This window comes from Panthera tigris, chromosome B4 (assembly GCF_018350195.1).
Source record: "Panthera tigris isolate Pti1 chromosome B4, P.tigris_Pti1_mat1.1, whole genome shotgun sequence".
Taxonomy (NCBI): Eukaryota; Metazoa; Chordata; class Mammalia; order Carnivora; family Felidae; genus Panthera; species Panthera tigris.
Window position 1 is genome coordinate 78601332 of NC_056666.1, and position 17747 is coordinate 78619078.

General features: G+C 61.5%; 1 protein-coding gene across 4 annotated transcripts; it reads left to right on the forward strand.

Moving 5' to 3' along the window:
• Positions 1 to 1549: 1549 nt before the first annotated feature.
• Positions 1550 to 17589, forward strand: TNS2 (tensin 2). Of its 4 annotated transcripts, none has more exons than XM_042992366.1 (29): positions 1550 to 1569; positions 5947 to 6055; positions 6552 to 6589; positions 7474 to 7512; positions 7828 to 7866; positions 8015 to 8064; positions 8272 to 8443; positions 8727 to 8777; positions 9085 to 9207; positions 9295 to 9359; positions 10216 to 10299; positions 10770 to 10882; positions 10976 to 11036; positions 11305 to 11380; positions 11634 to 11763; positions 11844 to 11909; positions 11985 to 12098; positions 12285 to 13496; positions 13641 to 13791; positions 13908 to 14497; positions 14612 to 14701; positions 15046 to 15171; positions 15394 to 15486; positions 15590 to 15667; positions 15836 to 15913; positions 16316 to 16484; positions 16567 to 16635; positions 16783 to 16812; positions 16944 to 17589. In XM_042992366.1, exons 7-29 carry the CDS (start codon positions 8294 to 8296, stop codon positions 17080 to 17082), a joined length of 3858 nt encoding a protein of 1285 aa, XP_042848300.1. In that variant the 5' UTR covers positions 1550 to 1569; positions 5947 to 6055; positions 6552 to 6589; positions 7474 to 7512; positions 7828 to 7866; positions 8015 to 8064; positions 8272 to 8293; the 3' UTR covers positions 17083 to 17589. The 4 variants fall into 4 exon arrangements, with proteins under 4 accessions (XP_042848300.1, XP_042848301.1, XP_042848299.1 ...); XM_042992367.1 differs by lacking the exon at positions 1550 to 1569 and adding an exon at positions 3278 to 3309; XM_042992365.1 differs by lacking the exon at positions 1550 to 1569 and adding an exon at positions 4122 to 4343.
• Positions 17590 to 17747: the final 158 nt, after the last annotated feature.

Here is a 17747-nt window from a genome sequence, read left to right on the forward strand (position 1 = left end):
TCTTCCCTCCTGCACCCCATTCCAACCCCCCAGCCCTCCCTCCAGCTCCCAGCAGTTCCCACTGCTCTAACCTCTGAGATTGAGACGACCTACTGGACACCAACTCAGCCAAGAGCAGTAAGCTCTAGGCTCCCCAGTCCCAGCCACACCCACCCCTTCCAAATGCCAGTCTCTGAGGGATCGCATTGTCACCGTGCCTCTCCCCCCAGCTGCCAGATTGGAATCAGAACCAGACTTCCCAGCCTTTGCCAAAGGCAAGATGAGCAGAGACGACCCAGTTGGGAGCTGAGACAGGGAGGGACAGAGGGCTTTGCAGCTGGTGGTACTGGCTGCCTTGAGCAGGCACTGGACATTGAGCCCTGGGCACTGGCTTCTCAGAATCCACACCCCCAACACACACCAGTTTTCATCATGGAAAATTCAGTGGGGAGGGTGAGGGAGGGCAGGAGGGAGTTCCAGGAAGTACTCAATACTAGAGAACACTGGTGAATCTGAGAATGGGAGTAGATTCAGTTTCTGAAAAGACATCCCTTCCCTCTATCTTCCCCTCCAGGGTGACCCAACTCAAATCACCCCCAGGGCCCATTAGTTTTTAACCAGTATCAGATCCTGACCCTGGAAAAGAAGGGAATGAGATTAGACCACAGACTGAATGAACTTCCATCTCCACTGGGAAACCTGTGACTTGAGTTATATAGGAGGAGGGAGGACTTTCTTTATAAGCAGAGTCAGGGAGTGGGAATGACCGTCCAGGTCCAGTTCCAAAGCAGAGCGATGGATGATGGGCTGACTGGAGCTGCTTAGGGGGTGGGAGCTTGCACTTGATGTGGAGGTCCTCAGCTTCGAGTCCTTTGGAGACAATAGGTGGCCTAGACGTCTCCCCTGTGGCAGAGGACTAGGGAAGGGTGTCCAGCGACTGGGGACAGGGGGCAGCAGGTATCTTTGTCTGAATCTGGCGCCCCTTGAGTAGGTGGGTCCTGACTTTGGGGTCAGGCTCAATCCCAAATACTCCCCGCGGAGGGGGCGGATGAGAGGCTGTTTCTAACGCCTTCTGGACCCACGGCCGCTTTTCTTCTACGTCTGTCTGGTTCCTGTGTTTTGTTTTGCTTCTTGCTGTGTCCTGCCGGCTAGTCTCCCCGGGGCTCGGAGAGTTTCTCGGCTCTGCGTCCTGCGCGTCCGCCTCCTCACACTCTCCCCATCCCGGTCTCTTCCTGTCCCCGAGCGCCCCTCCGCCAGTCTCCGCGTCCCTCCTCGCCCCGGGGAGCGTGGGCCCGCAGGAGAAGGTGGGGACGACGAGAGGGAGAAGGAGGAGGCCGAGGGGCGGGGAGCGGGGGAACGTGGGGATTGGAGCCGGGAAGGAGGGAGGAGAGCAGCGCGGGAGGGAGCGAGGGCGGGCGCGGGGCGCGGCGGGCGCAGGAGGGAGCCCGGGCGAGCGCGGCGCCCGCTCCCGCCTCCTCCGCCTCCTCCGCGGCCGCTCGGCGCGGGCCCGGCAGGATGGGCCGGTCCGGGGGCTCCCCCTGCTGCTGCCCCGCCCCGGCGCGCCCCCGCCCCGCCGGGCGCCCCCCGCAGGTGAGTGGCCGCGCGGCGCGGGGCGGGAGGGCGGCGGCCTGTGCGTCACGGCGGCCGGGCGGGGCCGGGGCCGGTCGCCAGGGGGCGCGGGGCCGCCCAGAGGCTCTGGGGCGCGGGGCGGCCGCCGGGGTGGGGGGCGGTGGGGGACTGGGGCTGGGGCCGGGGCCGGGGGCCGCGGGAAGCCGGGAAAGGGAGCAGGGGGCGGGGCGGGGCCCGCGGTCACACGGCCGTCCCGCCCTCGCGCGTCTCCGGCGCACTCGCCGCCACGGGGCGCACGTTGCCCCCACACGCGGGGCCCCGGACCCGGGTGGGAACTGCCGGCCCGGCCCCGGGAGCGTGCGTCGCGAGGGTTTTCTTTTTCTACTTCACTTCTGGGACACTGAGGCCCATTTCAATTTTCCAGCCCCACTCGTCCGCCCCCCTTCTGCTTCTCCCCTCAATTCTCTAGATCCCTCAGGGCACACTCATATATCCCGCCTCTCCCTCTCTCCTTCTCCGGGCCTCACCCCTCCTCCGCGGCTGGGCTCCCAGCCTCTCATCCAACCACAGCTATTTTCCAGGAAGGGGGAGTGTGGGTGGAGGGGTTTCTCCAAACAAACCCAAGGCTTCGGAGTGAGAGGGGGCCAGGCTGGGGGAGAGACTGACAGGCTCTGGAATGTTCCAGGCAGGAGTAGGGTGAGGGTCCTACCGGGGTCTGGCCATGCCTTCCCAGCCCTGCCCTGGTGAGTGCCTCTTCCTCTCAACCCTGTTTCCCCCCTCTCCATCTCACTACAGAGGTGCCCCCCACAGAGTGGGGAGAGACTCAAAGGCATTCTTCCCTGGCCACCCAACACGGGTTAATGAGTCCCCCACGAAGGAACTACCAGGTGAGGGGACTTTTCAGCCCCTGTGGAGGCAGCAGGTGTAGAAAGAAGCATGCTGAAGGGGCATGAAGAGGCAGAGAAAAGGCACCCCAACCCACACACCCACCATAGTGCTTCTCCTACAGCAAGGCTCTGAACTGGACCAGGCCAGGCCCAGTTGCCCACACTGGCCAGGGGCCTGGAATGTCCTGGGACCCAGCCAGGGTTGGTGGGATAGGAGTGGGTTGCAGAGCCAGTGCCCCCTCTCCAGTTACACGCTAGGGGCCCAAGCCTGGCCACGGAGATACCTCCCTCTGGCCAAGGTACCCCGGGGACAGACTTCCTGACTTGGAAGGAGAATTAAATCTTCAAGGGCAAAGCCTCAGGCCAGGCCCATGCCAGGCAAGTCCAAAGAAGTGTCCTGAGTGGGCTCTCCTAAGGGGGCTCATCCCAGAGAAGGCAGGATTAGACCAGTCCCTTGGGCCTGAAGGAGGGAGAGGGAGGTCTAAGGACCAAGTGGGAGAAGGCTGAGCACCGGTACATTCAGTAAATACCATGCAAATGAGGGGAGGCATATTTGCGCGTTCTTTCAAGTGACAGCTCCAGCCGGTCAAAGGGCTGCTGTCCAAGGCTTGGGGCTGAGGACCCCTGGCCCTTAACCCCATTTATTTTTGGAAGATTACTGCCCCCCCACACCCCCCACTTCCAAGGCTCCAGTCCACCTCCTTCCCTTGACTCTTGGGACAGGAAGTTGGCCATGTTCCCAGGAGGGAGGTAGGAGGCCCACAGAGGGGGGTGGAGTATGTGTTGGGAGGTGGGGGGGGGGGGGGCCCTGTCCAGTCCTTAGGACCTGGGACAGCTGCTGAGGAAGGAGAGCAGAGCTAGGAGAGCCATGAAGGTAGTACTCGGGCTTTGGGGGGCAGGGGGCATAGGGCCCAGCCCTAGGGTCTGGGTGAAGGGCCTACACAGCAGGGCTGGAAAGAGGGGCTAGGGACTGGGAGATCTAGCACGAACAAGCCATGGAATGGGGGAACAGAGGGGATGACTGTCAGGAGCAGAGCGGGTGGGGTGCTCTCAGGAGAAGAGCCTCAAATGCCTTGGGCTGGAGCAGGAGAATGGCTCACTCCTGTGGGCAGAACAATCTTGTGGCTGGAAGCAGGCCTTCCAGTGCGTATGGGGGCGGCAGGAGAGAAGCAGTGAATGCTTTCCTTTTCCTATACTTCACAACCAGTGAAACTGAGGCAGGAAGCTGGCTCTCAGTCCTACTTTCCCCGGCCCCTCAGGATGCACCCCGATTCTGAGCTGGCTGAGGTAGTGATTCCCAGCTCCCCCTTCCTCCCCACCAGAAGTCCCCTGAGAACCTGAGAGTTCAGGCTGGGAGACTGGCCTGGCCAGGCCTGGGACACAGTGTTCCCCACTAGCCCTTGAGCCCTGCAGGAGACCTAAATTCCCACCCTGCCCCCACCCTACTCCACTGGGGGCTGGATCTCAGGATCCTTGCTCATCCCTGGATAGGGTGGATCCCCTGGGCAAGGGGCAGCTCCACAGCAAGGGGCTGGGGGGCAAAAGATCCTGGGCTGACACTCCCAGCAGGGTAGATCCTGGGAATCTGATCTCCTGGCCTCCCCCACATCCTCCCTCCCCCCCCCCCCCACTTCCTGGAGCAGCGACCTGCCCCTTTCCCGCCTGCACTCCCCTCCACTTCCAGGGCCGGGCTTCTCCTCACACCAGCCAGACAGCCTACCCTCCACCCAGGGGAAGCGGCTGCCTCCGCCAGGCCGCTTCCAGGAAGCCCCGGGCCGGGCCCCAGCATTGTTCAGGCCCGCAGTCGGCACCCCAGCCAGCCGCCCGGACATCATGAAGTCCAGCGGCCCCGTGGAGAGGCTGCTCAGAGCCCTGGGGAGGAGGGACAGCAGCCGGGCCACCAGCAGGGTAGGAGTGCCCGCTGGCTGGGCAGAGGAGGGGCAGGGGTGGAGGGGTGGGCAGTGGGGGAGGGGACCAGGACTCAGGCCAGAACCTTTTCCCCTTGCCCCGAATCCCCTCACTACTATGCCCCTTTGGAATAGCCAGAGCTGTGGTGTGAGCAGCAGAAGTTTGGATTAAAGCAGAACCTGGTGTTCACTTTCCCTCCTCCAACTTCCCTGCTCTAATTCAGGCCAACCCTGGGGATCCTGGCCCCCTAAACCTGCATTCAGGTATACTTCATTGTAGGACTTTTCCAGGTACTACCGGGGAGCCCCGGGGCAGGGCCGAGATCAGGCCCCTTCCCTGAGCTCAGAAGTTTGGGAGAAATGGGGTGGAGGTGGCGAAGGGAGAGGGGTGGCCAGGTCTCAGAAGTGCTTTAGACACTGGGACTTTCCCCTGACATCATCAGTGCATGCCATTAATGTCAGAATGCACCCGAGTTTCCTAACGGGTCCAGCAAGGCTGGCCTATAAGAGTTCAGGTTGGGTTTAATCCAGGTTCTTGGGGGACAGCCAAGAGACCAAAAGTGCTGCCTGGGTCCCCAGGATGGGGGCCCTGGATGCCTATGACTCCATTTCCCCATATTTTATCAGCCATACCCCAAAAGAAGCAGCTCAGGGCAACATGAGATAATATTATGGGGGGGGGGGGAGCTTGAACACTTGAGGGAAGAGAAAAATGGGTAGAAGGGAGAGGAGGCATATGGACAGAAGATGAGTGGAGTGAACCCACAGTGGAGGGAGGGGGATGAGGGCCATAACGGGGCATCCCACTCTGGGTGGGGAGAGGCCCAAGAGGGCATCTAGCCCACCCCTTCCCCCATTCCATGCTGGAATCCCACTTGAACCTCAAGTGACAGGGTGCTCACTACATCCAGAAGTAGCAAGGCAGCTGAACATTTCCCCCAATGTCGTGCCTCTGTCTGCCAGTCTCTCCAGCATTACCACCCCCTCCTTACACAATTGCTGCCTGCCGCCTCAATGCACAATGAGTAAACATGTTGTTCTGACAGTAGGGGGAGGAGGGCATGTCAGCTGTCTGGAGCACGGGGACAGCAGGAGCCAGGGGAGTAGGACTGGCTCAGGCCACTCCCCGCCAGGTCAGTCTGGGTGCTGCGTGACTGACATTCTACGTTCATTTCTGGACCCCCTCCTGCTCACTCTCCACAGGGACCTCCATCTGGGGAAGGCAAAATGGGAGGAGAAATGGAGAACCCTCATAGAAGAAAGTCAGAGAGCACCCCCCCACCTCCCAGATCAGGAGGAAAGCTCTAGCACCTGGTGTGGCAGTGACCGCGAGGGTTTCACACACCATACGAGGGTCCCGAGTGACCCGCAGAGAGGAGGTGACCCGTCTGGGGTGATGCAAGGGGGCAGATTCCACACGCCATCAAGGACAGGCCCCATAAAAGCCAAGAAACAGCTGTGACCAAGTGTGTCTTAGGAGTTTAGGGGCTTTATCAGGATGGAGGAGAAAGAAACCAGGGTAGTGCTAAGACCCCAGCTAGTCCCAGCTAGAGATGGGTCCACTGAGAACTGACACCTCTGCCTGTGTGTCCTTCCGTCCCTAGCCTAGGAAAGCCGAGCCACACAGCTTCCGGGAGAAGGTCTTCCGGAAGAAACCACCAGTCTGTGCAGTGTGTAAGGTGACCATCGATGGAACTGGCGTCTCATGCAGAGGTGAGGTGCCTGTCCTGTGACCCTGAGAGCCTCTAACCCAGCACCATTGTGTGCACAACTCCAGCGGGTAGACTCACAAAGAGTTCAAACCGTAATGTGCATGCTGCCCCCTGGACAGCATGGGAACCAAGAGGGTGTCCGTCACGGGGAGCTGCCTCCCCTCCAAACAGCCCTTGTCCCCATGACGGACACTCCCGCCCCAACCCAGGAGACCCAGTCCTCTCCATTGCCTCCCCAGTGGACCTGTGATGGGGACTTCCCTCCCTCCCCCCTCACCCCCAGTCACCCTGGAACATTAGCCCTTGCCCCCTCCCTCCCTGGCCTGAGCGTACTACCCCGCTGCCTGACACTTCCCTTGAACTCTGCCCTGCTCCCCCATTCCATCTCAACAGTCTTGGAAATCCCAGGATCTGGTTCCAGGGCCTGGGGAGATGGGGGAGGGCTACCCCAGTATGTGCCTGCTAACCCCTCTCTTCTCCCCACCATCCCTCTCTAGTTTGCAAGGTGGCAACACACAGAAAATGTGAAGCAAAGGTGGGTACTTGACTGGGGGAGGAGGACTAGAGTCTCTTCCTCTGAAACAGGCTTCTCCAGCCACATCGGCATCAACCGCAGCCCCTCTCATCATGGGGGAACCCCTGCCGGAGTGGGAGAGGGTGCTGTACTGGGCCCTTTAAGAACCACCCTACTCCACCCCCTGGAGGGCTGGCCCAGGCGGGTGGACAGGAGACAGGGTTTGTCTTGGTGCTGTGCCCAGGCTGCAGCTGGCGAGAGGATGGGGGTGGGGAAGAGGAGGAGAATGAGGACGAGGAAGGGTGGGGTGGGTGGGTGGGGGAGCAGGATTTCAAAGACTGGGTAGCCGGATGGGCTGTGCCTTCCCTCTGGGGAAGGGTCCTCAGGATGCCTGGGTGGGTCTCGTCCTGGGCCCTGGAAAGGCCGGGCGGAAGGTACAAGCTGTAGATAGCACCACTGTCCACTGGGGACCTGAGGCAGCCCCATCTCTGAGGAGGTTCCCTCGTCCTCCTCCTGCAGTGCGGGGGGTCCCAGGGCCTTGGAGTTGGCCTGGGGGAGCTGTGTGCCCAGGGGCGGGGTCTCCCGGTGAAAGAGGCCAGTGTCCGTCCCTGGCCATGGCCTGCCTACATGGCTCTATATATAACTCCTGCCCCGCAGCTGGATGAATGGGGGTCTGTGTGGGCAGGGGGCTGGGAGCCAAGAGCAACAAGTGGGGGGCCTAGGGGTGGGGGACCAGAGAGGCCAGAGGGGAGGCTCCCTTAAATAGAGGAACCTCAGCTGGAGTGTGTGCCCATCTGCTGACAGCCCCTCCACCTTCTTGCTGAAGCTGAGGGGTAGCCCCATCGTCAAGCCCAGGAGACCCCACTTCAGCAGGAGCTCAGCCCCTCACTCGGGTCTCCTTCCAGGTGACTTCGTCCTGTCAGGCTTTGCCTCCGGCGGAGCTGGTGAGTGTGCTCTGAGATGGGGTGGGAGTGGCAAGGAACCTGGCTGAGGTGTCCAAAGGTCTGGTGGCCACAGAGAGGGCCCCCAGGAGGTTAGCTTGAATGGACTGCTGTGGGTGCCGGTCATCCTGAGGGACAGGAAAAAAATGAGCCCTCTGATCTTCTTGCCCTTGGGCCTGCTGGGGGTTAGGACTCCTCTCCCTTGGCCCGGTGCAGCCCCCACAGGAAGCCCGGCGTGCCCTCTCCACCATCCCCAGGCGCAGACTGGTCCCTACCCCCGCCCTAACCGCCCCCTTTTCCTCCTCCGTCTCCCTCTAGCGGAGAAACACGGCCCCCGTGAGGCGCATAGAGCACCTGGTAAGTGATGCTGGCGGAGGGGGCGGAAGCAGGCAGCTCTGGGAGTACGGACCCAGGTATCTTACGAAAGTTCACGGGACTCTGGAGCGGGGAGCCTAGAGTGGGGGGGCACCCAAAGAGATGTGCACCGTCTCATCTCATCCACCAGGGATCCACCAAGTCTCTAAACCACTCAAAGCAGCGCAACACTCTGCCCAGGTAAGTGAGGGCGCCGGGGTGGTCCCATACCTCAGCCCGGCGCAGCGCCGCACCCCCTCCCCCCGGCAAAGCTCTCCTAGGCAGCACCCCCCACCCCGCCCCCGAGCGGCCCCACCTACCCTCGGGACCCCGAGGCCTCGCCCTCCCCTCCCATCTGCCCCCGGAGCCTCGCCCTCGTGCCTGACGCAGGCTTTGCCCCCTCCCCAGGAGCTTCAGCCTGGACCCGCTTATGGAGCGCCGCTGGGACTTGGACCTCACTTACGTGACGGAGCGGATCCTGGCTGCCGCCTTCCCCGCGCGGCCCGACGAGCAGCGACACCGGGGACACCTGCGCGAGCTGGCTCACGTGCTGCAATCCAAGCACCGCGACAAGTACCTGGTGAGGGCGGGGCCTTCCGCAGTCAGCCAATGAGAGGACTGGGAGGCCCAGATGGGCGGAGCTGCTGCCTGACGGCAAACTCACGGAGGCGCGGGCCTAGGGGGCGGGGCCTCGGGGCCGCCGGAGCCGATAGGGAACGCCCCCGCTGGGCGGTCGTAGCTAGGCCGGGCCTTAGCGCCGTCCTCGTTTGGGAGAAAGACTGCTTAGGGTCGCAGCAGGGGACTGCGCCTCGCCACCCGCTGCCCAAGGTCACTTCCGTCAAAAGTGCCCTCTTTACTTGCAGCTCTTCAACCTTTCAGAGAAAAGACATGACCTGACCCGCCTAAACCCTAAGGTAGGAGGGGATTAAAGCCATTAAACTCAACTCCCACCCCAACAAGCCCCCAGCTCCTCCTTATTAATAGTAGCAGTTGGCACCTTCCCAGGTGACTTCTTACTTGAGACACTCCAAAGCATGGTGCAGCGGGTATCAACCCCATTGTACCCATGAGGAAAGTGTTGAGCCTGTCGTGGACAACCAACAGTCTCTTGACTTTGGTTGGCCCCCACCAACCCCTACACCTGGTCCCTTTTCCATCCCCACCCATGTCTCTTTGCTTGTGGCCCCCACCCTCAGTTGTACCCCTGCGCCCCCCCCCCAGGTCCAGGACTTCGGTTGGCCTGAGCTGCATGCGCCCCCCCTGGACAAGCTGTGTTCCATCTGCAAAGCCATGGAGACGTGGCTCAGTGCTGACCCACAGCACGTGGTTGTACTGTACTGCAAGGTGAGCTGGGACCTGGGGTTCACAGGGCCGGGGTGACCTCAGCTTGAGGCCTCAGCAGGCCCTGCATCCCTATCTTTCTACCCTCAGGGGAGCAAGGGCAAGCTCGGGGTCATCGTCTCTGCCTACATGCACTACAGCAAGATCTCTGCAGGGTGAGACTCCCTGACCCCTGACTGGCCCCTCCCCAGTGACCTGCCTCCCCCAGTTGGCCGAGATGATCCCTTCTCCCTGGAGCCCGCCTCTGTGTTGGGAGAGCCATTTACCATAAACTTGGCCTTTCCACCTCCTTTTTCTGGCTTGTACCTCCTCCACCATTCCCAGCAGAGGATTTTTGTCAGTTTCCTAGGGCTGCTGTAACAAAGTATCACAAACTAAGTGGCTAGAGACAACATAAATGTGTTGTCTCCCCTCTGGAGGCTGGGAGTCTAAAATCGAAGTGTCAGCAGCTCTGCACTCCCCTGGAGACTCTGGGTAGAGCCCTGCCTTGCCTCTTTCTAGCTTCTGGTGGTGACCAGCAGTCCCTGGTGTTCCTTAGCCTGCAGCTGCGTCACTCCACTCTCTGCCTTGGTCGTCACATGGCTTTCTTCCTGTGTGTGTGTCTGTCTGTCTGTCTCTTCTCTCCTTCTAAGGACACCAATCATATTGGATTAAGGGCTCATTCCTCCTCCAGTATAACATCTTAACTAATTCCATCTGCAGCGACCCTATTTCCAAATAAGATCACATTCAGAGGTACATATCTTTTGGGGAGCCAAAAACCCAACCTATAGCATGGTCTTATTTCCCCATTTTACAGAGGAGGAAACTAAAACTCAGGGAGCACTTGCCTGAGGCCCAACAACTAGTAAAGTGACTGTCTGTGGGGTTTCTAGTCCTCTTCACCACCACTCTGGGCTTCCTCTAGCCTTGGGGGGGATCACACGTCTCCTCCCTATCCTGGGGCTTAGGGTTGAGAGGCCAGCTTGGATACCAGCCCCTAATCCCCCACGCTGGTCCTGCTGTCCCCAGGGCGGACCAGGCATTGGCTACGCTTACCATGAGGAAGTTCTGTGAGGACAAGGTGGCCGCGGAGCTGCAGCCCTCCCAGCGCCGGTGAGCAGCCTGGGTAGGGATGGGTTGGAGGAGCAGGCTCCCTCCATGGCTGCCAAGGCCGAGATTCTCTCGCTCATACAGCATACCTTAATGGAGCGCCTTCTGTGTACCAGGCACTGTCAGGTGCTGAGAATTCAGAACAAACACGGTCCTTGCTCTCATGGAGCTTGTGGTAAAGAGAGACTTGCGGGACAGTCAGAACCCATCTCTGTGACGGGAAGCAGAGATCTGGGGGAAGAGCATTCTAGCCAGAGGGGCCAGCAAGTACAAACCTTTGGGACAGCAAGAAGGATTGAGGTTAGATGCAAGGAAGAACTTTCTCGTGAGCTGGAAGATGTGAGGGAAGTGCTAAGAAGGGCAGGCTTTCCAAGTGGTGGTGGGGGGGGAGGCGGGTGGTGGTGAGCATAGCTGAAATGATACAAAGGGGCCTCCAGAGGAAGGGGCTTATGTTCTGACACACCCCCTGCCAGATATATCAGCTACTTCAGCGGCCTCCTGTCCGGCTCCATCAGAATGAACAGCAGCCCTCTCTTCCTGCACTATGTGCTTGTGCCCGTGCTGCCAGCCTTTGAACCTGGCACAGGTGAGTCTGCCTGGGGTGTGCTCCACAAGGAGGGCCGTCCCCACCCCCTCCATTCAGCAAGCCCCACATGCCTTCTCCTTCCTGTCCCTCCAGGCTTCCAGCCCTTCCTCAAGATCTACCAGTCCATGCAGCTTGTCTACACATCTGGAATCTAGTGAGTGCTCTCTTCCCAGGCCCCTGCTCCCCGCATTCCTGTTCCTCCAGCCTCCCCAGACACAGGGTCCTCCGGTTCCTGCCACTGCACCTAAAAACGTTGGCCATCATGGAATCCATTTTACAGATGGAGAGGCTGATGTTCAGGCTAAAGGTCTCTGGCTCAGGGCTCGGACTCCAATCTCCCAAGTCCCTCCTGACTCTTCATAGCTCCCCACCCCAGCCCGAGTGCCTCTGACTCAGCCTGTGCCTCTTCCTTCCTTCCTCAGTCACATTGCAGGCCCTGGGCCGCAACAGCTCTGCATCAGCCTGGAGCCAGCCCTCCTTCTCAAAGGCGATGTCATGGTGAGGGGACCATCCTGGGAAGGGGCAGGGGTGCAAGGGGTGGTGGTGTATCCTGCCTGCTGCACAGTCTCTGGGGACTCATCAATTCAAGGCAGATTGGAGGGTGGAAAGCTAGTCCCCTAGATGGGGGAGGGGCCACCTTGAGGTTGAGGCCCCAGGCAGAGCTGCGGCCAGACAGTCCCCAGGGTGGAAGCACAGAGGAGACGCAAGTGGACAGGAGGGCCTGACCCCTAGTCTCCCTTCCCTCATCCAGGTGACCTGCTATCACAAGGGTGGCCGGGGGACAGACCGGACCCTCGTGTTCCGAGTCCAGTTCCACACATGCACCATCCACGGACCACGGCTCACCTTCCCCAAGGACCAGCTGGACGAGGCCTGGGCTGGTGAGTTGGAGACGGATGTGGGGGCTGGAGCCCAGGTGAGGGTGGGCAGGGGCCCGGCTCCTCACGGCCACTCCCCGCAGATGAGAGGTTCCCCTTCCAAGCCTCGGTGGAGTTCGTCTTCTCCTCCAGCCCTGAAAAGATCAAAGGTAAGAGCCAAGCCTTGGGTCAGGGCTAAAGGCTGTCTGTCCGTTTTCTCAACACCTGGGCGGCCCGTTCCACAGGCAACACCCCACGGAACGACCCCTCGGTCTCTGTTGACTACAACACGGCAGAGCCTGCCGTGCGCTGGGACTCCTACGAGAACTTCAATCAGCACCACGAGGACAGCGTGGACGGTGTGTGGGGCAGGCCCAGGGGCGGTGGGAGGTGGAGGTTTGAGGGGCACACTCCTTCCTCCCAGGCAGATCCCCCTCCCGAGGGACACCCCTGAAGTGGAGTCCCCTGCACTGTTCCCTCTCTTTGACTCCCTCTCTCTCCTTTCTTCCTGCTTGCCCTCCCTCCCTGGTCCTGTCCCCACTCAGGCTCCCCGACACACACCCGGGGACCCCTGGATGGCAGTCCTTACGCCCAGGTGCAGCGGGCCCCCCGCCAGAGCCCACCGGCGCCCTCTCCAGAGCCACCTCCACCCCCCATGCTCTCTGTCAGCAGCGACTCCGGCCATTCGTCCACACTGACCACGGAGCCGGCTGCCGAGTCCCCTGGCCGGCCACCCCCAACGGCTGCGGAACGACAGGAGCTAGACCGCCTCCTGGGAGGCTGTGGAGTGGCCGGTGGGGGCCGGGGAGCCGGGCGCGAGACGGCCATCCTGGATGACGAAGAGCAGCCGCCCGTGGGCGGAGGCCCCCACCTCGGAGTGTATTCAGGCCACAGACCCAGCCTCAGCCGCCACTGCTCCTGCCGCCAGGGCTACCGGGAGCCCTGCGGGGTCCCCAATGGGGGCTACTACCGGCCAGAGGGAACCCTGGACAGGCGGCGGCTGGCCTATGGGGGCTACGAGGGGCACCCCCAGGGCTACGCCGAGGCCTCTGTGGAGAAGAGGCGCCTCTGCCGATCCCTGTCTGAGGGGCCGTATCCCTACCCCCCTGAGCTGGGGAAACCAGCCAACGGGGACTTCGGCTACCGTTCCCCAGGCTACCGGGAGGTGGTGATCGTGGAGGACCCTGGGATGCCTGCCCTGTGCTCCTGCCCCGCCTGTGAGGAGAAGCTGGCGCTGCCCACTGCAGCCCTATATGGGCTGAGGCTGGAGAGGGAGGCTGGAGAGGGGTGGGCGGGCGAGGCTGGCAAGGCTCTCCTGCACCCGGTGCGGTCCGGGCACCCACTGCCCCTGCTGGTGCCTGCCTGCGGGCATCACCACACCCCGATGCCCGACTACAGCTGCCTGAAGCCACCCAAGGCAGGCGAGGAAGGGCATGAGGGCTGCTCCTACGCCCTGTGCCCTGAAGGCAGGTATGGGCATCCAGGGTATCCTGCCCTGGTGACATATGGCTATGGAGGAGCCGTTCCCAGTTACTGCCCAGCATATGGCCGGGTGCCTCATAGCTGTGGCTCTTCAGGTGAGGGCAGAGGGTATTCCAGTTCCGGTGCCCACTCCCCACGGGCTGGCTCCATTTCCCCGGGCAGCCCGCCCTACCCACAATCCAGGAAGCTGAGCTACGAGATCCCTGCAGAGGAGGGAGGGGACAGGTACCCCATGCCTGGGCACCTGGCCCCCGCAGGAGCCTTGGCATCTGCAGGTGAGGGCATTGGGGTGGGGAGTGCCCGGGGAAGAGGAGGGTTCTGGAAGATGGAAGGTGGGGGAAGGTGCAGAATGAGAAAGAGCTAAGCCAGACAAAAGGGACTTTGCCAGCTCACGGCCCCTTCTCCCACCTTCCCTACAGAATCACCTGAGCCAGCATCCTGGAGGGAGGGCCCCAGCGGGCACAGCACCCTGCCTCGGTCTCCCTGTGATGCTCAGTGCAGTCCCTCTTCTGAGCTGTCTGGTCCCTCCACGCCCCTGCACACCAGCAGCCCAGTCCAGGGCAAGGAAAGGTATACAGAGGGGCCGGGGCTGTTCAGGCACTGAAGCTGGGGGTGGGGGCAGCTCACACGGGGGCTCCGCAGCCCTACCAATGTACTGACCACCTGCCCGCCCTCCCAAACTGCAGCACCCGACGGCAGGACACCACGTCCCCCACCTTGGTGCCCACTCAGAGACTAAGTCCTGGCGAGGCTTTGCCGTCCGTTCCCCAGGGAAGCGCTGAAAAGGCTCCCGAGCTGCCAGCGAGAAGCGGGCTTGAGCTTCCAGCCCCTGGCCCCTTCTCCCCCACCTCCCCGCCCAGCTCACCCAAGGACTGGCCTCAGGAGAAGAGCCCGGGGAGCCGCTCAGACAGCGCCAGTCCGAGGGGCCCTGTGCCCACCACACTGCCTGGCCTCCGCCATGCCCCCTGGCAGGGACTTCGAGACCCTCCAGATAGCCCGGATGGGTCCCCCCTCACCCCTGTGCCTACCCAGATGCCCTGGCTTGTGGCCAGCCCAGAGCCGCCTCAGAGCTCACCCACGCCTGCCTTCCCCCTGGCTGCATCCTATGACGTCAACGGCCCCACCCAGCCCCCACTTCCCGAGAAACGCCATTTGCTGGGACCTGGGCAACAGCCAGGACCCTGGGGCCCAGAGCAGGCATCACCACCAGCCAGAGGCACCAGTCACCATGTCACCTTTGCACCTCTGCTCCCGGATAATGTCCCCCAACCCCCAGGTATAAAGGCCTTGGGGAGGGTGGGGCCCCCTTGGGAGAACCCTGTCTGCCAAGGAGGGGCATGGCACGGGCACTGGGAAGCACTGGGCCAAGCTCGGTCCCTCCCTGTCCTAGAGCCCCCTATGCAAGAGAGCCAGAGCAATGTCAAGTTCGTCCAGGATACATCCAAGTTCTGGTACAAACCACACCTGTCCCGTGACCAAGGTGAGAAGGCAGCCTGCCCCACCCCTCCCGTTTTATAGCCCCTCTGGGGCTCTGTCTTGGCTTAAGAACCCATCCTTCCAGTTAACACCCTTGGTGCCTCCTCCCTGTCTCAGCAGGTTTACCCCAGGCAGTCTCTCACTAGCAGGTGGTTCTGGGCTCTGGGCCCACGGAGGTTTCAACTCAACACTGTCAATACCCTTTTAACTCTGAAGTTCCATCCCCAGGTGCCCCAAAACACCACGGCTGTTAGGTTGAAAGGCCTAGGGAGCTTGGGTAGCAGAGGTAGAGAGGGGCTACTTGGGGCTCAATCCACCACTGTGAAAACTTCTCCCACCTCCCCCCAGCCATTGCTCTGCTGAAGGACAAGGACCCTGGGGCCTTCCTGATCAGGGACAGTCATTCATTCCAAGGAGCCTACGGGCTGGCCCTCAAAGTGGCCACACCTCCACCCAGCGCCCAACCCTGGAAAGGTAAAGAATGCCCACACCTGGGGGAGAAGGGGAGTGGAGTGGGGGGGAGGCACCAGAGACAAGACAAGGCAGGGTAGGCCATGCCACTTCTTGGTGGGGAGAGGCAGGAAGTGACCTCTCCGGCGCTGGAAAGAATCCCAGCACAGGAGAAAACCGGAATCTGGAATCTGATAAAGTCTATTTCTTCTCTCCTCTCCACCCGGCCTCCTCCCCTCCCCTCAGGGGACCCCTTGGAACAGCTGGTCCGTCATTTTCTCATTGAGACTGGGCCCAAAGGGGTGAAGATCAAAGGCTGTCCCAGTGAGCCCTACTTTGGTGAGGCACAGGGGCCAAGGGGGTCTCAGGAGGGTGGAGGGAGAGCTGGGGAGGGGGGGGATACCTGTGGGCACCTCAGGGCTTCTGTCACCTCCCCCTGCAGGCAGCCTGTCGGCCCTGGTGTCCCAGCACTCCATCTCCCCGCTGTCCCTGCCCTGCTGCCTGCGCATCCCCAGCAAAGGTGGGTGCTTGTGATCTGCCCTCCCGCCTCTCCTCACCCGCTGCAGCCCAAGGCAGCGTCCCCAGGTCCTGGCTCCCAGCCTGCCTTCCCTTGGGACAACAGAGTTCTCCAGCTCCTAGGGAACGTGACTCCCTGCTGACCTTCCCTGTTGGCCCTCATTGCCCCCAGATCCTCTAGAGGAGACTCCAGAGACCCCAGTGCCGGCCAACATGAGCACGGCAGCCGACCTCCTACGTCAGGGTGCCGGTAGGACCTCTCCCTCCCTTCTCTCCCTGGGTGCAAAGTGGGGTCCTACGTGTGCAGGCACGGGGCACTGAAAGGCCCTGAGGTGGGTGGGCCCCTATATTTGCAGTGGGGGTGGGAAAGGGGGGCCTCAGTCTAGGACCTCAAATTCATGAACATGAAAATCTTTGGAGGGAGGCTTGTTAGAATGCAGATTGTCAGGCCTCTTTCGAGCATTTCCGACTGTAGATCTGGCAGAGTCGCAGAATCTGCCTTTTTAACAAGTGACCTGGATTCTAACGAATTTTGAGCAGCACTAGCTGGGGAAGGCGCAAGAAAGAGCTGGCGGTGTGGGGCGATAGGGGAAGACAGACCTGGGTGCTGGCAGAGCCGGCGCTCCCCTCCAGCCCTCTCTTGCCCTCATAGCCTGCAGCGTGCTCTACCTGACCTCAGTGGAGACAGAGTCACTGACGGGCCCCCAAGCGGTGGCCCGGGCCAGCTCTGCAGCTCTGAGCTGCAGCCCCCGGCCAACCCCAGCCATCGTGCACTTCAAGGTCTCAGCCCAGGGCATTACGCTGACGGACAACCAAAGGAAGTGAGTGTGTGCGCCCAGCCCCTGGGGGACCCCTAGGGACCCCCGGTTCCGGTTGTGACTTTCCCCACGATCCTCCTTGCAGGCTCTTCTTTCGCCGCCATTATCCAGTGAACAGCATCACCTTCTGCAGCACTGATCCTCAGGACCGGAGGTGAGCCTCCCTCTCGACCCTTTCTTTGCTCCCATAACTCCATGCTCCCGTCAGGTTCCCCCAGACCAGAAAGTCCCCTGCCCCAGCCCTCCTCCTCCGGTAGCCAGACCCTGGGTGCATTCCGTCACGGTTCTTCTTTTTCTGCAGATGGACCAACCCCGACGGGACCACCTCCAAGTAAGCCTCCCCACGGGTGCATCTCTTCCCTCCCTGGGACAGAGGCGCTGCCTTCCTCCCCACCCCTGGCTTTGCAGTCCTTTGTGGAAGGCATGCTGAGCCCCCTCCCCACACTGCCTCTGTGCCCCTAGGATCTTTGGTTTCGTGGCCAAGAAGCCGGGAAGTCCCTGGGAGAACGTGTGTCACCTCTTTGCAGAGCTTGACCCAGATCAGCCTGCTGGCGCCATTGTCACCTTCATCACCAAAGTCCTACTGGGTCAGAGAAAGTGAAGGAAGGCCACAAGCTCAGAGCCCACTTCAACACGCGCACCTCTCAGCACCCCACAGTCCTCACTTCCCCTGGCCTGGGCCGGGGAGACCCAGGAGCCAGCCCCTCCCTTAGGAATGGGGAGTGGGCATCAGCCTGGGACACTGCTCTCCTTCCCTGCCCCCAGCCTGCTAAGCCAAGTGGATGGGCCTGTGAGATGACCTTGCACGTGAGCAGATGGCAGAGATGGGTGTGTGAAGGGTGAGGAGGCATGAGCGGTTGAGCCCTGGAGGGGATCTGGACAGCCCCACCTGCACGAGAAGAGAACATCAGCCCAGAGGGGAAAGCGGGCCTGCCAGCTCCACCCAGCTGCAGGTCCCAGCCTGGCAGGGAGAGGGGGAAGAGGTGTGGGGAGCAAGGCACGCCCTCCTCCGCCTCCCCCTCTGAGCAGAGAGATCAGAGTGGGATCACATGAAAAGGGGGGGGGAAAGAGTCTATTTTTGTCTAATAAAGAAATTCTATAACATTTACTCAGAATTGGAGTTGTACCTTGTTCATGGGAAGGTCAAAGCATCTCCTCGGGGCACTTGGGGGCTTCTTGGGGGCATCCCAGGTCCACGAAATGTACACAATCCCCACCCTTGGCCTCACATGGGTCCAAGTCCCCCTCAGCAGTCCCCAACTCTAG